Source organism: Stenella coeruleoalba, assembly GCF_951394435.1.
Source record: "Stenella coeruleoalba genome assembly, chromosome: 4".
In the NCBI taxonomy this organism is placed as follows: domain Eukaryota; kingdom Metazoa; phylum Chordata; class Mammalia; order Artiodactyla; family Delphinidae; genus Stenella; species Stenella coeruleoalba.
Window position 1 is genome coordinate 137,901,033 of NC_137149.1, and position 21,554 is coordinate 137,922,586.

General features: G+C 37.8%; 1 protein-coding gene across 7 annotated transcripts in view; it reads right to left on the reverse strand.

Annotated features, from left to right (window-relative positions):
• The window catches only part of GRID2 (glutamate ionotropic receptor delta type subunit 2), a 1,377,005-nt gene that overhangs the window by 231,036 nt on the left and 1,124,415 nt on the right, over positions 1 to 21,554 (reverse strand). For all 7 annotated transcript variants that reach the window (XM_079920116.1, XM_079920112.1, XM_079920110.1 and 4 more), the window contains one exon: positions 17,981 to 18,176. In XM_079920116.1, the coding sequence (XP_079776242.1) occupies positions 17,981 to 18,176 (196 nt within the window). The remainder of the gene's footprint in view (positions 1 to 17,980; positions 18,177 to 21,554) is intronic.

Genomic DNA, 21,554 nt, shown 5'->3' on the forward strand with positions numbered 1-21,554 from the left:
AGGATGAACCCTGAGGACATTATATTAAGTGAAATAAGTCAGTCACAAAAGGACAAATTCTGTATGATTCTACTTATATGAGGTTCCTAAAGTAGTCAAATTCATAAAGGAAGAAAGCAGAATGGTGCTTTCCAGGGTCTGGGGAAGAGGGGAATGAGGAGTATTTGTTGAATGGTTACAGAATTTTAGTTCTACAAAATGAAAAGAGTTCTTGGGATGGATGGTGGTGACACATGTATAAAAATGTGATTTAATTCTATTAAACTCTACTTTTAAAATGATTAAGATGGTAAATTTTATGTTACATGTATTTTACCACAATTTAAAATAAATAAAAATTTAAATTTCAATCAGATGTATATATTGAATGTTAAATATGGAAACTATTATTATGATATGTTCAGATTATATCACAAATCAACTCCTTATGACATAATCTATCCTTACTTATGTTTTCTAAAACCTGTTTTTCACTTTTGGATTCCATTGTTTCATATTACTTGTAATAGAAGAAATAAAGGGAAAATTGAAATCACAGGTTATTTTCTACCAAACGTAAGTATGGTTTTATATTGTATCGTATTTATTGCCCCAAAATACTATCAAGGCACTGAAATTTTGTTTTATTATTTCCCAGGCAGAGTTGGTACCAGATGACAGAGCCCTAAAGGATTTTGCAAAACGTTATTGATTTAAATAAGGAAAATAATAGAGTTATGGATATTTAACAAGAAATGAGGAATTTGTAATCAGAAGCTTTAGTACCCAAGACGACAATTAATCTGAGAAACATAAAAGCAAGAATGATAAGCTAGTAATCATGGCATTTATGCCTTAGTAGGAGAAGCGAATTCAGCAGTTGAAAAGGAGAAAATCATAGTGGAACACTGAACATATTAGTAAGAGTGAGAGGAGAAGACTTTCAGGATATGAAAGGACACCTAGGGGCTAGGACCCACAAGAATGCAAATGAAGCTTACATAGGCTCCTAATTTCCTACTGAGGAAAGGCGGGTTTCATAAAAAAAACTAAAAATTCAAAGTATGTGTTAAGGTCTACAGCTTAATTTAATGGAAACAAATATACAGGCATGAACGTCAAGTATCTTAATTAAAAATGTCCATAGAAAAACATTTCAAAAATTTTGAGCCTTCTCAGTATATATCTTTCACCAGGAAACAAAGTTTTATAAAATTCTTATTTATATAATATTAGTAGTCTTAGGGGTAAAGAGAAAGATTGCAAACAGTGGACAGCTCAGAGGCATACTTATAAAACCATTTAGCTTTTCCCATTTTTCAAGAAGTAAATGCTGCTCTTTGAAAGTGCTGCCTGGCAAAAGAAATGCTGTCTTATGAAGTGTACACTGGGCATGTGGATTTATATTAGGATCTAACTAAACTGTTTGCTTGCCAGTACATCTGCTTAACTGACAGTGTAAATGCAGATGCGAGCATGGATTGGAATAGAAAAGCCTGAAGGGTTAAAGGCAGAGTAACAAAAAAGACAAAGTGCTATCATCAATATTTTTTAAAGTGGTATAAAATTGATAACAACAATTAAGTCAATAGAAAAAGGAGCAAAAGAAATAACTTAGCAATATATAGAGGACTTACAAAAGCTAATACACATCTGAAAAAATGTTCAACCTTATGAATCAGAAAAGCAAAAATAAAAATAAATTAGTTTCCACTCATCACTTTGGCAAAAATGAAAAAATAAAAGAGTAATGTAATTTCATTCTGGCAACTCAGGCAAGAAAGTGGGAAAACACAGCTCTCTCTTCTGTAGAAATTGGTACATTTTTAGAGACTACTTTGAAAGTAGTAATTAAATTTGTAAATGCACATGCTCTAACCCAGAATCCCACTTTTATGACTATATTTATTAAAAAAAATACATATATATAAATAAATGTTCATCATAGCTGCTTTTGGGAGAAAATGTACAAAACATTAAAAGTGTTTATCAAGGGCAATGATTTGATAAATGATAGTAGTTCATGGAATATTTTGAAGGTTTTAAAATTATATATTGTATGTTCTAATATATATATGCTAACCTGAAAGATGTTTATGACAGAAATTGAAAAAGACAAAGGCAAGAGAACATTTCATTTTTTAAAAAGTCAAAATGGAAACAAAATAAAAAACTGCATGCACGTGTGTGCCTATGTGCAGAAGAAAGTCTCGAAGATGATCAGCCTGCTATTAATGAAGGTTAACTGAGGGTAAAATTGGATGGGTGGAATGGGCTAATTTTAAATTTATGGCAGAATTATAATTTTTACTTTTTGGCATTTTTCCAACAGAATTTTTTACAATGTATATGCACATTCCAGTTTGGGAAGTAACTTTGAGGGTAAGAACTAAACCAAGGCAAAGGGCCATTTAAACTATTTGTTGGATAAAGAAGTTTCTGAACATAATGGAACCACCAGGAAACAAAGATGCACCTATTCATTTGTTTTCATCCTGGGGAACTATAAAGTTGGAATTCTTTTGTAGAATATTTTGGCTTGAGAACAAGGATGTGTTAAATCAGGACTGACAGCTGAGGCTCCCACTAGGGGCCTCTGCCATTTCCTGGGAGGCGCACTTCTCTCACGTGGCTTCTAAACAGTTCGAAATCAGGGTCCAAAGACTCATTGAATATTAGCTCCAGAAGAAACCTCAGAACTCATCATTCCATTTTCACAGTTTTAAAGCTAAGGAAGAAAACTGAGGCCCAAGGTGACTATATCTGCTTTTCGACCCAGACATTTCTTTTCAAATATTTTTAGTAATGCTTTTCACACCTTTTTGCTCATTTAGCTAAAACTATACAATTAACATCCAATTAGCAGGTTCAGATGATATACGGTCCAGTGATGCCTTTGCTCCATAGCACAGACTGCGCCTCCTATCACCTCCCTTCACTTTATTGTAGCTCTGTGTTGGTTAATTTTCTGTGTCAAATTGACTGGGCCGTAGAATGCCCAGATATCTGGTAAAACATTATTTCTGAGCGTGTCTGAGAATTGGTGGACTAAGTAAGGCAGATTGTCCTCCCCAAGGTGGGTGGGCACTACCTAACCTACTGAAGGCCAGAAGAGAACCAAAACGTAGAAGAAGGTTGAATTCTCTCTTTTGGCTTGACTACTTGAGCCAAGACATCAGTCTGCTCCTGCCCATGGACTGGGATTTATACCGTCAGCACTCCTTAGTTCTCAGGCCTTTGCACTCAGGCTGAAATTTACATAATTGGCTTTCCTCGGTTTCCAGCTTATAGACAGCAGATCCTGGGACTTCTCGGCCTCTGTAATCTCATGAGCCAATTTCTTATAATAAATCTCATTTTATGTGTGTCTGTATGTATATACACACACTACACATATATACACACACATATATATGTATGTATATAAAACATATATGGCTGGGCTTCCCTGGTGGCGCAGTGGTTGGGAGTCCGCCTGCCGATGCAGGGGACACGGGTTCATGCCCTGGTCCAGGAAGATCTCACATAACGCAGAGGGGCTGGGCCCGTGAGCCACGGCCGCTGAGCCTGCGCGTCCGGAGCCTGTGCTCCGCAACGGGAGAGACCACAACAGTAACGGGCCCGCATGCCGCAAAAAAACAACAAAACATATATGGCTACAGATATTTATCATTATACATAAAACTATATATAGGATATAATTATATATAGGGATATATCTATATATCTATATCTATAGCTATCTTATTGGTCCTATTTCTCCAGAAAACCCTAATACAAGCACCTTATATCTAACTGTAATTGCTTTTTGTTTTCTGCACGTACACTATTCTGCTCACCTCCATGCTTTTGTTCAGGCTCTCTCCTCCGTATCCTACTTCTTCCTCTCTCTCCTTTACTTAATTAAATCCTGTTTGTTCTAAGTTTGACATTACTCCTTTCGGAAGCCTTTGTGATCTGAACAAGCCTCATCCCCCAGGCTACACTAGGTTCCCTTTCTGTGTGTCCTCATAGTACCTTGTATATCTCTCTGTGGGGTAGCTGCTATTCTGCATTTTACTGCCCCATCCTCACTAAACTAATCCATCTCTGCATCCTCTGTACCTAAGATACATAGTTTCTGGTACTTATTAGCCACTGAATAAATATTTGTATATTAAAGGAATGAATGAATGAATAGATGAATTGGAATCAGATGTAACTAATTAAAAGAAGAATTGGAGCAGGTCTACCTTTCATCATGGATTAAATCACTATATAAAAAAAGCAATTTTTAAAGTACACGCTCTGTGAATGGTGGGTTAAGTAGTGTCATCTTTATATATATGACACCGCTTTATTATTTTTACTTTAATTTATAGAATTATACATATTTTTTTTCTGGGCATCTAGGAAAAAAATCTTTATTTATAGTTTGCTTTGTGTGCTGTAAGACCTGACATATTCTAACTCAAGTTAAAATGCTTAGGACTGCCTAAGAAGTACATGGTTTTAGGTTTCTCCTTTCCTCTTTGAGAAAAGATCTAATCAAGACTAATTGATTTCAAACATCCATGAAGATTATTAGAAACAAAAATAAGTTTTAAAAAATAATACTAATTAAAAAAAAAAAACAATCCCAGGCATCAGAAATGCACTGGCAGGGCTGCTGGAAATGACCTCTATGTATTTTTCCATTCTTTCACAGGTTCTCTTCTTTCACTGTGGGATAACTGACACTGACCTAAAAACTCTGATTCCCGGAGAGCAGAAAATATGCCAGTGGGATCTGAGCTCCCAGATGCAGGGTGAAGTGCTAAAGTGAATCACATATTTATTTGAACCATTTGGCAAAAGGGCAAATGTAGCAAATGCACTGCTACCTCTAAACCCCATGGCATGACAGCCCAGGACTCTCGGCATTTTCATAGACCCAGGCTGTTTAGAATTTTGTCTTGTTTTTCCCTCAAGTTGTATTCAGTCTGATTATTCATTTCTATAATAAAGGCTTAACCCCAGTGTTAAGGTCATGCACCTAGTCAGTATATTACCACATCACTTACTGAAGCTCAAGTTAGCTCTTACCCTCTCTTTGCTGCTGGCTCATGAATTGTCATCTACTCTGGCATTTTTACTCAATGCCAAATGATGTTATAGTGCTCTAAGAGGAAGGGGAAAGGAAGAACCAGAAGAGAATACGGCCAGTGTAGTTCATGGGTTTGAAGTACATAAGACTAAAAATTATTATACGTAAAACTAAGTTGCAGTTGAAATTTGTTTTCTACTTGCAGCTTTCTTTTTCTTTTATGAACTTGGTTCTCACTTGTCAGATGCTACCTCTCCCAGAGTCCCTCAGCTGTAGGAAGTAATGCCCTCAAATCTTTCGCCCCTGGTAAGACTGCTCTTTGTCAGGCCTCCACTCTGCCATTGTCACTGTGACCCCGGCAACATGCTCGCCCCTCCTGTCACCTCACATTCACGAACTAGCCAATCTGTCTAGAGCCTAAAGTCCATATTGTTTCTAGATCTCTGAGTGTCCATCATCATGAAAAACCTAAGACTTCCAGGTCACTCCCCATCACGTATTGATTTGATTCTGCACACTGCCTTGTTTTGACCAATTTTCCCATTCCTCTCCAACTGTCCAGACTCTTCCACTCTGATCTATGGAACCCTATCATCACCATGATCCCTATATTTAGGGAGATCATACAATTTACTGTTTTGATGGGAATAATCTTGAGAGTGGGACACCTGGCAAAATCAAGGTTGTCCCAAACCAGGACATACAGTTACCCTGCCTATACCCTCAATCTGTTTTTTTTTTAATTTCCTTTTACTTTCTTTTGCTAAGTGGAACCTGCTTCTCCTCTGGGGATACCACATTGCCTTTGGTCTTCTCAAGTGGTGGCTATTTTTCTCTTCTACAACAGTCATATCACTGTGGCTGGATCAGGGTAGGTGTTCTCCTTGCCCCTTGAACCAATTCTGGACCATTGTCTCTAAAGTCCTCTAGCTTTGAAGCTCATGTTATCAGACTCTACTACCTGCTACTCACTCTTACTGCAGTCATCTGCTGATTCTGTCACTCCTCCAAACTTGCTTGAAGATTTTATCACTTGCCTCTCTGTCACCCTCAAATTCTAGTTCTGTGGTTATTCTTGGTGATTTGATTATTCACATAGACATTCTTTCCTAGTACTTGGCTTCTCAGTCTCTTGGCTTCTTCTTCTCCAAAGATCGTGTCTTTCCTCCCACCTCAGGCCACCCACTCTCATGTCACATCATCTCCAATGCCAGAATTCTCATCATCTCAATTTCAGATGTGTCATCTCAGAACCAACTTCATGTTATTTCCAATCCCATCCTTCTGGCTCACTGACTCCAACAATGCTTCAGTCCCATCTAGACCTAAGTCCATTGCTCATGCCACCCTTTTGGTAGCCTCAATTTCCTTGTGTTATAACTGTCTTCCTATACAGCTCAGATTCCATGATTCATAACAGAGATCATTTCTTTACATATACTCTTAACTCTCCCACCTCACTGTCTTCTACCATGCTTATCTGGCAAACACCAATTGTGATGAAGTCTGCTCTCTTGACTCCATGTTTACTCTCAGGCAGCTGAAGATAGGGAGGCCAGAGAATCGCCCACAATCACACTGATTGGTCCCAATTTACAGTCATGAACACTGTTGCAAAGGGGTCTTTAGTCTTGTCTAGGAGTCCCATTACATTTCACTAGTCTACTGTTCCTCCCATTCTCCAGAACAACCATTCCTACTTTCTCTTTCTTTAAATCTCCAGAATCTCTATCTTCCTAAATTTTGGTGATGACATCGGTTCCCACTTCTTTGAGTAAATACAAGCAGTCAAAAATGAACTCCCATGTGCTCCCAACACCATATCTTCCAACCTATCTGAATGTATGTCCATATGTTCTACACTCTTTCCTCTTACTATGGATGGATTATGTTCCTAAATCCAAATCCTCCACTTGTGCACTGGATCTCAGCAGTTCCCTGTCGCTCTCCTGCATGATGAGTTTTCCCGTCTTACTATATCATCCCATCAGTATACAGACATTGTATATCCTCCTTCATAAAAAGTTTCCCTGAACTTCATATCCCACTCCAGGAACCCCTCCCATTCTTCAGCATTTCCTTTGAAGAAAACTCCTTTACAAAGTGCCTATTCTCATAATCTCCATTGCCTCTTTCCTTGTTCTTTTTTTCTCTCCAATCTAATTTTAATTCCTTCTCCTTTCACTCTACCAGATCTGCTCTTGTCAAGGTCACCAGTGACTACTGGTCACCAAATAAATCATTAATTCTTAGTCTTCATTATACTTGTTCCATGAGCATCATTTGACAGTTGTTCATTTGAGATTCTTGAAACACTTATTTCACTTGGCTTCTAAAAAAAACACTCTTGTTTTCCTCCTGCCTCACTGGTTGATCATTCCCTGACTCTGTTATACCCTTTTTATCTCTCCCTCCTCTAAATACCAAATTATCCCAGGGATAAGTTTAGCAATCTGTCTTCTCTAGATGCACACACATCTGTAGTGATATCATGGAGTCTTATAACTTTAAAAGGCAAACACTATGCTAGTCATCCCCAAACATTTATCTCCAGCTAGAACTTTCTCTTAAACATCCAACTCATATCTGCAGCATTTCTCTTGGCATCTTTGCCTGCATAATTAAGAAGCACTTCATATTAACTATCATGCCAAAGGCAATTCTTCATTTGGCTTTTTAAATCTGCTCTTCCCATAGTTTTCTCAGTCTCAATAAATGGAAAATTCATTCTTCCAATTACTTAAGCCAAGGACATTGGACTCATCTTTAACTCCTCTTTTTCATACCCCACATTCAATCTTTTAGAAAATCTTGTCAGAGCTACCTTCACAATATATTCAAATTCAACCACTTCTCACCACTTCCACCATAACCACTCTGGTCTACCCACCATCATTTCTCACTTGGATGATTACAGTGTCCTCCACACTGGTCTCCCTGCTTCTAGCCCTTGCCTATTTTCTATACAGCACCTAAAATGAACCTTGAAAAAGTAAGTCAGATCATGTCACTCTTCTGTCCTCAACCCTTCCCTGGCTTCCTATCTCAGAGTAAAAGCCAAAGTCATTTAAATGGCTTCAAAATATTAAAAATATTATAATGCTCATTTTCAACCTTTATTTTGAATCAGAATCACCTGAAATAGAACAAAAAATTTCACAATCTGTATGGAAACACAAAAGACCCTGAATAGCCAAAGCAATCTTGAGAAAGAAAAATGGAGCTGGAGGAATCAGGCTGCCTGACTTCAGACTATACTACAAAGCTACAGTAATCAAGACAGTATGGCACTGGCAGAAAAACAGAAATATAGGTCAATGGAACAGGACAGAAAGCCCAGAGATAAATCCACGCACATATGGTCACCTTACTTTTGAGAAAGGAGGCAAGAACATACAATGGAGAAAAGACAGCCTCTTCAAAAAGTGGTGCTGAGAAAACTGGACAGCCACATGTAAAAGAATGAAATTAGAACACTCCCTAACACCATACACACAAAAAAAAATTAAAATGGATTAAAGACCTAAATGTAAGGCCAGACACTCTAAAACTCTTAGAGGAAAATATAGGCAGAACGCTCTATGACATAAATCACAGCAAGATCTTTTTTGACCCACCTCCTAGAGAAATGGAAATAAAAACAAAAATGAACAACCAGGACTAATGAAACTTAAAAGCTTTTGCACAGTAAAGGAAACCATAAACAAGACGAAAAGACAACCTTCAGAATGGGAGAAAATATTTGCAAATGAAGCAACTGACAAAGGATTAACCTCCTAAATTTACAAGCAGCTCATGCAGCTCAATATCAAAAAAACAAACAACCCAATCTAAAAATGGGCAGATGACCTAAATAGACATTTCTCCAAAGAAGATATACAGATTGCCAACAAACACATGAAAGGATGCTCAACATCACTAATCATCAGAGAAATGCAAATCAAAACTATAATGAGGTATCACCTCACATCAGTCAGAATGGCCATCATCAAAAAATCCACAAACAATAAATGCTGGAGAGGGTGTGGAGAAAAGGGAACCCTCTTGCACTGTTGGTGGGAATGTAAATTGATACAGCCACTATGGAGAACAGTATGGAGGTTCCTTAAAAAACTAAAAATAGAACTACCATACGACCCAGCAATCCCACAACTAGGCATATACCCTGAGAAAACCATAATTCAAAAAGAGTCATGTACCACAATGTTCATTTTAGCTCTATTTACAATAGCCAGGACTTGGAAGCAACCTAAGTGTCCATCGACAGATGAATGGATAAAGAAGATGTGGCACATATATACAATGGAATATTACTCGGCCATAAAAAGAAACAAAATTGAGTTATTCGTAGTGAGGTGGATGGACCTAGAGTCTGTCATACAGAGTGAAATAAGTCAGAAAGAGGAAAACAAATACCGTATGCTAACACACATACATGGAATCTAAAAAAGAAAAAAAAATGGTTCTGAAGAACTTAGGGGCAGGATAGGAATAAAGATGCAGACATAGAGAATGGACTTGAGGACATGGGGAGGGGGAAGGGTAAGCTGGGATGAAGTGAGAGAGTGGCATGGACATATATACACTACCAAATGTAAAACAGATAGCTAGTGGGAAGCAGCCACATAGCACAGGGAGATCAGCTTGGTGCTTTGTGACCACCTAGAGGGGTGGGATAGGGAGGGTGGAAGGGAGATGCAAGAGGGAGGGCATATAGGGATATATGTATACGTATAGCTGATTCACTTTGTTGTACAGCAGAAACTAACACACCATTGTAAAGCAATTATACTCCAATAAATATGTTTTAAAAAAAAGGAACACCTGAAATGATTTAAGATATTCAGATGCCTTCCATTCCCCAATTAAGATTACAATGGGTAGAAAGGGTCAAAAGGTACAAACTTCCAGTTATAAAATAAGTAAGTCATGGGGATGTAATATACAGCATGGTGACCATAGTTAATAATACTGTATTGCATATTTGAAAGTTGCTAAGAGAATAAACCTTAAAAATTCTCATCACAAAAATACCAAATCTGTAACTATGTTGATGGATATGAAGTAGACTTACTGTGGTGGTCATTTTGCAATATATATAAACATTGAATCATTATGTTGTACACCTGGAACTAAGATAATGTTATATGTCAATTATGGCTTAAAAAAAGGTACAATTGGTTGGACATTTAGGTTGTTTCCATGTCTTGGCTATTGTGAACAGCACTGCAATGAACATTGGGGTGTATGTATCCTTTCAAACCATGTTTTTCACTGGATATATGCCCAGGAGTGGGATTGCTGGATCATACGGTAGCTGTATTTTTAGTTTCTTAAGGAACCTCCATACTGTTCTCCATAGCGGCTGTACCAATTGGACAGATGAATGTATAAAGAAGATGTGGTACATATATACAATGGAATATTACTTAGCCATTAAAAAGAATGAAAGAATGCCATTTGCAGCAACACAGATGGACTTGGAGATTATCATACTAAGTGAACTAAGTCAGACAGGGAAAGACAAGTATCATATGATATAGCTTATATGTGGAATCTAAAAAAAATATACAAGTGAACTTAGTTTCAAAACAGCAGACTCACAGACTTAGAGAATGAATTCATGGTTACCAGGAGGGAAGGGTTGGGGGGGAGGAGTAGACTGGGAGTTTGGGATTGACATGTACACGCTGCTATATTTAAAATAGAAAACCAACAAGGACATGCTGTATAGCAAAGGGAACTGTGCTCAAATACTCTGTAATAACCTAATTGGGAAAAGAATTTGAAAAAGAATAGATACATGTATATGTATAACTGACTCACTTTGCTGTACACCTGAAACTAACACAACATTGTTAATCAACTATACTGCAATATAAAATAAAAATTTTAAAAATGATACGATTGGAATTTTAGTGGGATCCAAGAATCCACATTTCTTTTTTTTTTTTTTTTTTTTTTTGCTGTACGCAGGCCTCTCACTGTTGTGGCCTCTCCCGTTGTGGAGCACAAACTCCGGACGCGCAGGCTCAGCAGCCATGGCTCACGGGCCCAGCCGCTCCGCGGCATGCGGTATCTTCCCGGACCGGGGCACGAACCCGTGTCCCCTGCATCAGCAGGCGGACTCTCAACCACTGCGCCACCAGGGAAGCCCAGCATTCACATTTTTAACGGACTCCATCTTGCCTAACTACCACTCCGATCTTATCTCTTACTTCTCTGCCCTACCACCCCCTTTTCCTCCCACCCCCTTGCACTCTGCTCCAGCCACATTGGTCTTTTCGACATTCCTCTCCATCACGTCAAACTAGCTTCTGCCTTGGGAATTGTGCAATGTTCCTTCTGCCTGAAGTACTTCCATCCTCCTTTTCTCCCCACTATCTTCATGGCTCATAAACTGTCCTCTTTCACTTTCTCAGAGATGTCTTCTGAGACCACCCACTATGTGATGGCAACATCCCTCTTCTTGCTTCTGCTACCTTTCATTCTTAGTCTTCCAGTTTTTCTTTATAGCCCACATTTATGTGCTTGTCTATTGTTTTCTCTCTACTACAGTATAATCTCCATTTGGGCAGGGACTTTGCTTATTTTGGTGTGCCTCCCAGTGCCTAGAACAGTTCCTGGTAAATAACAGGTGCTCAATGAATATGTGTTGAATGAGTAAGTAAAACAACAGGTTCAATCCACCCAGTTTTTCAGCCAGAGATGAATAAATTGAGTAGGCTTACTTCACCACTGAATAGTGTCTGGAATTTTTCTTTCTGCTCCAGTCCTCTAAAATCCTTAATATTGGCCCATGTGATATGATCAGTCTTTTGTTTTGGCTTTCATTTCAACACTCCAGTTTTCCAGCTAAGATTAAAACTGGGCCCTGAAGCACAGTGGCTTGGCTGGAGCCTTGATGCCCGACCTGTACCTTGTCAAGTCCCCTTCCCCCATAGTGCTCTGGGACTTAAGCAGACAACCTTACAGATTGATGTTATCTTTCTGGTTGAATATGGCTGCTGCCAGCACTGCTACCCACTTCCTGTGGCCATAGCATCCACCACAGTTTATATCCCCTTTGAAATATATAGTCTGAAGTATTATGTAGTTATCACTGGGATCCTTTGGCTAGGACAGGAGTTATCCTACCAGTACTGACCTTCTTCTCTTCCTTAGTAGTCTTTATTGCTGAGGTTGTAGAATAATTTGTCATTCACCCCCTGAGACATAACAGGCTATCAGGAAATGAACACTGCCCTCTTATTAACCAGGGACTTTTCTATTTCGGTGCTACACAGAGATCCTTTACTCCTGGTCAGATGCTTACCTGTGATGTAGAAGTTTCTCTATCGATTCTTAAAAATTACCTGTCCTGTGTTCCAGTCTCTCCCAAAATAATCTGATAGACTAAATTCCATTAATGTGCTAATGTTAATAGTTACTTAAAATCATAGTCTTCCAAGATGTACTTGGGTTTGAACAGGGATGGTTTTCCATTGCTGTAGTTTCGGAACGCTGCCAAGTCACCATCGTGGCCTCCTAACTGGCTTCCAGCTTCCACACTGTCACCTCCAGTTTTTCTCAATACACCAGCCATATGATTTGCCAAAGTATGAGTTAGATCATGTTACGTACTCTCTGTTCAAAACACTCCTAAGTTTGGGGGCTTCCCTGGTGGCGCAGTGGTTGAGAGTCCGCCTGCTGATGCAGGGGACATGGGTTCGTGCCCTGGTCCGGGAAGATCCCACATGCCGCGGAGCGGCTGGGCCCGTGAGCCATGGCCGCTGAGCCTGCGCATCTGGAGCCTGTGCTCCGCAACGGGAGAGGCCACAACAGTGAGAGGCCCGTGTACCACAAAAAAATAAAAATAAAAAACACTCCTAAGTTTCATATCTCACACAGAGTAAAAGTCCGCTTAGAATGCCCTATATGGCCCTGTATGAGCACTTCTCAGACTTAAGCATGCATGTGAATCACCTGGGAATCTTGTTAGAATGAGATTTCCATCCAGAAGGGTGCAGGTGGGGCCTAGGAGTCTGCATTTCTAACAAGCTCTCAGGTGATGCTGATGCTGCAAGTTCACAGGACTAGCTGCGAGTAACAAGACCGTATATGATATGTTTCCTCCCTACCATCTGGCCCTCTACCTCTCTGACATTGCTGCACTCCTGATATTACCCTTTATTTCTAGAGCTACCCTAGCCCCCTTCATAGTCTTAGAACATTCAGGCATGTTCCCACCTCAGGGCCTTTGCACTAGCTGACCCTCTGCCTGGAAACACTTCACCCAGATATACACCTCTCTCTCCAAAGCTTCTTAGTGAAGCTTTCCCTGGCCATCTTATCTAACAAGGCACATCATCTCCATTTCCACGTCCCTCTTCTTTTCTCTCCAACTCTGTTTTACTCCTTAACTCTTCTCACTGCTGAAATACAGCATATTTATCTTATTTATTGTCTGCCCCCTCCACTAGAATGTACACTCCATGAGGCATTTTTTTTTTTCATTTATGTTCACTCCAGTGATCAAAACACTGGCTGTTTTGATCAATAAATAATTGTTGAGTGAATTCATTAAAGAACTCAGTTATATTTTTCAAATCACATTTTTTCCTACTTATGCAAAACATCCTAGGAAGAGGAAGGCAGAAACATTTCTTCTAGTTTAATTAGGCTAGTGTGGTACAGGCAAAGTGTCTCCCAAGAAGAGATCAGAACTCATTTACCTAATCCTCACTTATACAGGTTTCTTTGGTATGAGCAGAACATCGATGTTAGAAGCAACCAGGATCTACCTTCAAGTAAGAGAAACTTAATGAGGCTGGCAGCACAATTAGAAACAAGCACAACCTGAGGGATTAATGGGATCTATTCAAAGTTACACCTAGATTGGGAGGATTGTTTTCACAGGGATGCAGTCTTTGCTGAAAGGGAGTTACTATATATATGAATTCCTGTCAAAGGTGGAAGTTTGGTCTTTTGCGGAATATTGACCTAGAAGACCTCTGAGGTCTTTTCTCCCTGCACAAATTAGAAATCAGTGACAGAGAACAGGAAGCTGCTGTGTGAGATGTGTGTGCAAGACCGGTTACTTGAGGAAGAGTCCATCAGCCACATTCCATGTCTTGTAGTTCTCAATCTCATGAACTCCAGTGAGCTTTAGCAGGTGAGAGGTTATTGTTTGTTGGTTGGTTGGTTTTGTGTTTTAATGAAAGCTGGCTAAGACCTTGAAAACTGAACCAAAATACATTTTATTATAACTACCTAGTCTCTCTGTCTAATCAGTGTTCAGCTCTCTCTGATACTGGTTGAAAGAAATATGTACAATCAGCAAATTTCACTTTGATATTCCATTATAAATATATTCCATTATATATATATATATATATTATAGATATATTCCATTATAAATTAATAAAAACATTCTTCACTACTCCTCTAGTAAATCCGAAAACTGAGTACATGGGGTGTAATAAACACCTGGGGACGTGATTTGCAGTTTTAAAATCATAAGCCCTCTTCATCAGCAGACTATCAGGGAATAGAAACTGCTCTCTACTTCTTTTACTGCATTATCTTTTTTATTATGTCATAATTTTAGGTTAACCTTAGGAAATACCAAATAATAATTCTTTGTAATAACAAATCACTCACACATACATTCTTTCATATAAAGTTCAGGATCATCTTAAGAGTTTATTATTCTAATCGAACTATTTGTTGATGCTTTTACATATATATATTTAATAATGACAAAAACCATAAGAGGTAGAAATTCTCAATATGATGATAAAAATTCTGAGCCTCAGAGATTTTAAGTAACTAGTCACATTTACATATTTTACTTAAAAAAATGAACTGGATATACACCTAGGTTGTATGTCTACAAAGCCCAGGCTTTTAATTCTCACACTGTGATAATTCTACAGCTGAGTAGAGTGAGTCTTAGAGAAACCAAGTGATCTGCCCAACGTTACACAGCTGAGAACTGGAAGAACCAAGAAAGAAAACTAGATAGTTTTTTTCTAAAACTAGAGCTCTTTCTACTCTTCATAATAGCTTTTTTTTTTTTTTAATGTATGACATTTAACAACAGCATAAGAAACACTAGCCCAACTTGAAAGGCGATGGAATGGCTACATATTTAAATAAAAAGAAACATGAAAGCCTAAAGAGTAACTAAATTTCTCAGCATATGCTGCAAGACTGTCAATAGCTGAGTCTAAAACAATTTTATTTCATAGAATCTCAGGAATTTTCTCAGTGTGAATATTTACAGTTTATTTTTACATTTACACATGTGTCAAATTAAATTCCATATGGTCAAATAACTTAAATTTAAAAAAAAAACCCAGAAAATGTAGGAAACTGTATGTACATACTTAAAAGTTAAGAGGTTTTCTTAAAGAACACTGAAGACCTTAGAAGATATATATGTATATCTTACATACATGACTGCTTAAAGCTTCTATGTAGCAACTGATGTCCTATGTCTCTATGATTTATATATTATATTGAAAATGCCAGGATGTAGGAAGTGTAACCAGTTTGTATTAATACCAGGAATGAAGGGTAATGGTGTGTGTGTGTGCGTGTGTGTGCGTGTGCGCGTGTGTGTGTAAGAACACGGGAATAAAACGAGGTCTTATTTACTTGACTGGCTACTTCAGAAAGTTACAAGTTTCCTATGGTCTCACTATTTCTATTCTTTGCATACTCTTACCCAATTCCCATATATCAGTTACAGTGACCTTGACAGAGAAAAATGAATCATGACATTTCCCTATTTCAGTAGCATTTTTTGCCATTCAAATAAAATCCAAGTTCTTAACAATGGGTAAGGTCCTACTTGATCTATCCCCTGCATACTAACTTCATTCCACATTTTCTCATTCGATCGTCTCCAGTTCATGCTGATTTTAAATTGGTTTCTTGAATGGACCTTCAGACCTTAGCTTACACTAAGCATTGCCTGGATGCTTTGTCACCCTCTCTTCTACATGATCAGGCAGATCATAGATAATACTCTACGTCCTCTGGGAACTTACCTGATCACTGTTTCTCAAATAGATTTCCTTCTTAATTTCTACAATAGCACCTTATTTGTCTTTTTGATAGCATTTGTCACAATTTAAGTCATTTTGTTTGATCATGTATTTTAGTTTCCTTTTCTCTCTCTCCCACCAGACCCTGTATTTCATGAATCCAGTGGTCATTCCTCTGTGGTTGAGTTTACCTCCAGTTCCTACCTCAGTGCCTGGTACATAATTGTTACTTAGCAAATATTGGATGAATGAATGAATAAATAATGAATTGGTGAATATGTATGTTTAAAAGTTATTTTTATTCTGAATCTGTATGTCTGAAGAAAAGAAAATGAATTTTCTCTGGAATGCTATGGTATAGAAAAAAGTTGTAAAGTGTGAGGAGCTTTGGATCTAAAATGGATAGAAATACAAATTGTGAACTTCAATTTATACTTATATACAAGAACGCAAAATTGTTTTTAACAGTAGACAATATGAAGGAAAATAACTCTTCCCCAAACCATTATTCTGAGGCTTAAATTCATTCACATACAATGAGTACCTAGTAAATCCTAAAATCTATCCTCCCTTCTCCCCCAGACAACATATAGTATAGGTCCATTCACCGGCCCAATCTCACCTGCCCCCCACTGCATGCCCCCAGTAATTGGAGGGTACTGTGTTTAATTTCTAAAAGCCAATGGGCCTCTGGACAAAGACAAGAGGATCAATACCTGGGCCCTGGGAAACTGGGATTAATATAATAAGGATGAAGGAATTAGAGGCCATTGCTAACATTTCAAGGACATTCTCTTATTTTAAAAGCATCATTAGTACTTGCAAAGAGGTTTATGTCACCATTGTCAGTTTTAAAATAATGATATCAATGTAGTGACTGACAAATTACCAGGGTGATGCTAGGGAACCATCACAATAGCAATAGCAGATAAAGGAAAACATATGAAAAGGCACAGAATAATGCTAGATCCTGTGGCAGAATAACTTTTATAGTCATCAAAACATTCTCCAACATGGTATTATTGAGTTTGCCTTTTGAACAGAGAACTCAGACTTGGAGTCCAAATTATTCTGCTGTGAAACGTTACAGAAAAAAAGTATATACCATCATTGATGCTGTTATTAGACATTCATTCAGTCATCCCATAATTACTTATTGAATGTCAACCCTTAGGATTTTCACTGTAATAGCCACTGGGATAATTTTAAGCAAAAATCATTCAGTTCTCTCATGGTGGTTGATGGGGTCTGAGGAAGAAAGAATCACTTCTGTGTAGAAGTTTATAAACCACGGCCCAGAATAAAAACTAGCTTCATGTTTTTTACACAAAGGACTGCTTTCTAAGTTTTTTTTTTAAATAACTTCTAAATGATGGTTTTATAAAAATAAGATATAAATAAAGATTTTCACTTTTGGAAACAGAAACAGACTTTTGCAGAAACTTCATTTGTGGAGAAGATTAACTTTTACTCACAGAGAGCTTCACATAATCATAACATAAACTTTTCATCGAAAAACAAATGCAGTGTAGAAAATACCCTGAATCATTTGAAAAAACTGGATAACCTGAATGATATTTGGAATGGGATTTGTCAAAATCTTTTCAAGTCCTCATGTGTATATGTCCCCGACACTGTTCTGAACAAAATAGCAGTTCATGTTTTCTAGCTTTGGAATTCCACTGGAAAAGGATCCTTTAGACACACCACAGAAATGTGTCAATTCCCTCTACTGGTACAGCGAGTTACCTCAAAATCTTCTTAAATCAATAAAAGGTATAATTTAACTGAAAACTCTATGTCAAAGTTAAAATTTAAAAAAGGAAGTAAACCAGACTCAGTTTAGCAATTCCAATATGGGGGACAGAATGGTAGACTATGAATGAAAAACTATGGCCAGTACCTTTTGAATGCCTGCTTGGGACTCCAGAACGTTATTCTCTGATCCATTGCTTCGGTTGATCATCCGCCACATTTGGGAATACATGCTGTCCCTCTCAAAAGGATTCATTCCCTTCATGCGAACATGTTCATATACCGCAGAGTCCAGGACTGTGCCATAAGGGATATCTGTTTGCTTGGAAAGGTCCTGGAGAGACCTTGATTATTGGGAGAGCAGAGAGACACAAGAAAGAGTACTGAATATTTTCAAGTGGAAATAAAGTTAAAAGAAGCAAAAAGTAATATATGTAAATACAAACGTCAAATTGCTTTTCTTATTTTGTTGTTTCTTAACATTAAGATGTAATATATAAGGAGAATTGTTTTAAGAGTGTATGGCTCTTACATAGATCATGAGAAGACAAAAATCATTACTGAAGGACAGGTGGATATTTCTAGTGATAGGGCAATGCTATTTTTGTTTTCACTGTGAAAAAACATCTAGCAATTCCAAAGACAAATTAAATTACATTGCTAGATAGTCATATAATCATTTAGTTTTTTTAAAATGTCAATATGTTACAAGCCTTAAGCCTATGTTCTTTTAGGTGGCAAGGTTTAAATATTTTTATAAAATAATTACGTTTTGTATAAACAACATATTTAAGTAGATGTATACTTAAAAATTAGTATTTGTAAGAGTCATTACTTATTGAGTGGCTACTACATACATGCTAGGCAGTTGGCACACAGTATCCTTACAGCAATGCCTCATGCTCAGAACTATTTCACCCATTTTGTAGGTAAGAAAACTTCAGTAGAGGGAATAAAGGACTAGCTCAGTGTGGCACAGTCAGTGAGGGATAGAGATAGAATTCAAATGTAGATCTGACCAGCTCCCAAAACCATATTATTTCTACTGCAAGATGCTGACTCTTCTCTGTATTTATTTTGCTAGATTTGCTTTAAGTGGTTGTGTGTGAGTGTGTGTGTGTATGTGTGTGTGTGTGTGTGTGAGAGAGAGAGAGAGAGAGAGAGAGAGAGACAGAGAGAGAGATTTCTATTTGTATTCAAATAGAATAAATTTCATGCTTTTGGATAGCTGAATACGTTTTCAGCTTTCTCTTTTACAGAATAATGCTCCAGGATTTCCAAATCAATCTTTGAGTTACAGATTGTATCTACTTGTCCCAGGTTATTCATCTCTAAATTGATGGTCGATTTCCTTATATTTGAGTTTCTGAGCCACTCCATATTTTCTAACTTGGAGAACCAATTACCACTTCACTGGAACTCATTGAATTTGTGTAGGTGTCCAACCCTAATGACTGACATTTAAGAACAAATATGTGCCTTTGGAATACTGTTCAAAATTAGATGCTGGCACGCTTCAAACTCACTAACCTCTGAGAATGGGAGCAGATGCTTTGAAGCACTATAGTATATATTGAACAAGAACAAATACCCACAGCCCTCCACAATCACAGGCTATGAATGTCATGTTACGTTTACCTCTGACCTTTTGGTCTGTTTCTAGATGGCGTTTGCTAATGATTTCCTGGGGGTCTCTGCAACTAACACTAACATTGGGCAAGAGTATTGGGAATACTCTTGCAGGTCACCGTTTCCATCATGTGCAAAACTGTGTGGCAAACAATACATTATGGGTAGTTTTTGTTAGAGGAATATTTGTGACAATTTCTAATGATAGCTTTCAGCAAAATTTAATCTGCATTTTATTGAGTTTTATGTTGCTGGTGTGTATCATGTACTCTAAGGAAAAGAGTGAGATCATGGTAATTCCTTTCTGCTCTACACTTATACTGCACAAAATTATGCATTTAAAAATTACTATTTGAAGGGAAGAATTTTCTGGAATACCCTACAACTATTGAGCTAATTCTACCATTTGTAAAAGCTAAAGTGAAAGCATAAATAAATAGTGAGGGGAGCTTCCCTGGTTGGGCAGTGGTTAAGAATCCACCTGCCAATGCAGGGGACATGGGTTCAATCCCTGGTCCTAGAGGATCCCACATGCCGTGGAGCAACTAAGCCCAGGCACCACAACTACTGAGCCTCTGCTCTAGAGCCCGCGAGCCACAACTGCTGAAGCCGGTGCTCCTAGAGCTCGTGCTCTGCAACAAGAGAAGCCACCGCAATGAGAAGCCTGCGCACCGCAATGAAGAGTAGCCCCCGCTCGCCGCAACTAGAGAAAGCCCGTGTGCAGCAACAAAGACCCAACACAGCCAAAAATAAATAAATAACAAAAATAAATAAATAAGTTAAAAAAAATAATGAGGGCAGAAGCAGGAATAAAAGTGAGCTACAGGTAGCTAGGGTGCAACCTAATACCAGAGTGACAGGGCATTTGGTAGGAACATACCATAATTATCTTGGTAATAGTATAGCAATAAGAATTTTGTTTCAAACGAACAATTTACTTCTTATTTACTAATGTTTCCAGTAGTAGGAGTAAAACTATATTCAAAACATTAACATTTTAACATATTTCCCACTGTTTAGCAATGATCTGAACTGGTTACACAGGGGGAAGAAATGAAACTTATCAATACAGGTTACGATAGCATGCCTCATTCACTCAATATCTATAAATACAAGGGCAAGGTTAGGTAGATGTACAGAGCTTGCACTTTCTAGAACCTAAAGGTGTATGGCTAGAGAAGGTCATGTTAGGATTCATCAGAAACCCTCCCAGGATACGATTGGCTCCTTGCTGCCTAGTAGTTCTGGCAATCAATCTTGATTATAACTTTCAGAAGGTTTCCACTTGGTGAGATCATAGTGTAGGGGTGAAAAATGTTTATGCCTATATCTAAGTATATAACTGGTTTGCTCAAATAGTCATACTAGTAAAATACTGCTAAATAAATTAATACTCCTTCTTAGCTTTCTGTGAAAAGAAAATTGAAATCATGTGTTGGGATCTTTAACATAATCAAGTTTCCGTGCCATAGTATCACCTTAAATGTTAGCTTTGAACTTGAATGTAGAATTATAATACAAACAGGTTTTTAGCTGGCAAAACTGTTCTGTACACACAAAAATTTTTAAACAGTATCTTAAAATGTTGCCTGTGTGAAGTTCTTGATGTCAGAAAAAGCAGTTTATTTTCAACGTAATTCAAATTTAGAATAGCAGAGCATTTTGTAACTTAGAGCAAAGGTATGTTCCCTCTGGCTTCATTTCTGATATCAAGTTCAGCTTATAAATTTTCCATGAGATCTGCCTGCAATAAAAACTATAGTTTGTCTGATTCAGTGTTGTTCCTTTATAGTACACCAAGATAGCACACCAAAGGTGACAAAAATAAAATAAAGCAAAATGAAGTGAGCACAAATAGCTTATTATGGAAAGAAGAAAGCTGGTTTAGGAGCCCAACAGAGAAAGGGGGTACCTATTATAAGTACTAATTTTGTTATTTTCACGCTCATAATATTTTAGATCTGCAGAAATGCTATGGCCTATATTATGAGGCCCTAAAAGAAATCAAGTAGGTTATTCCGCAAGTGGTAATCCTCAAGAACATTATATCTTAAGGTCAACATCTGAGTGGATATTATTTAGACATGCCAATC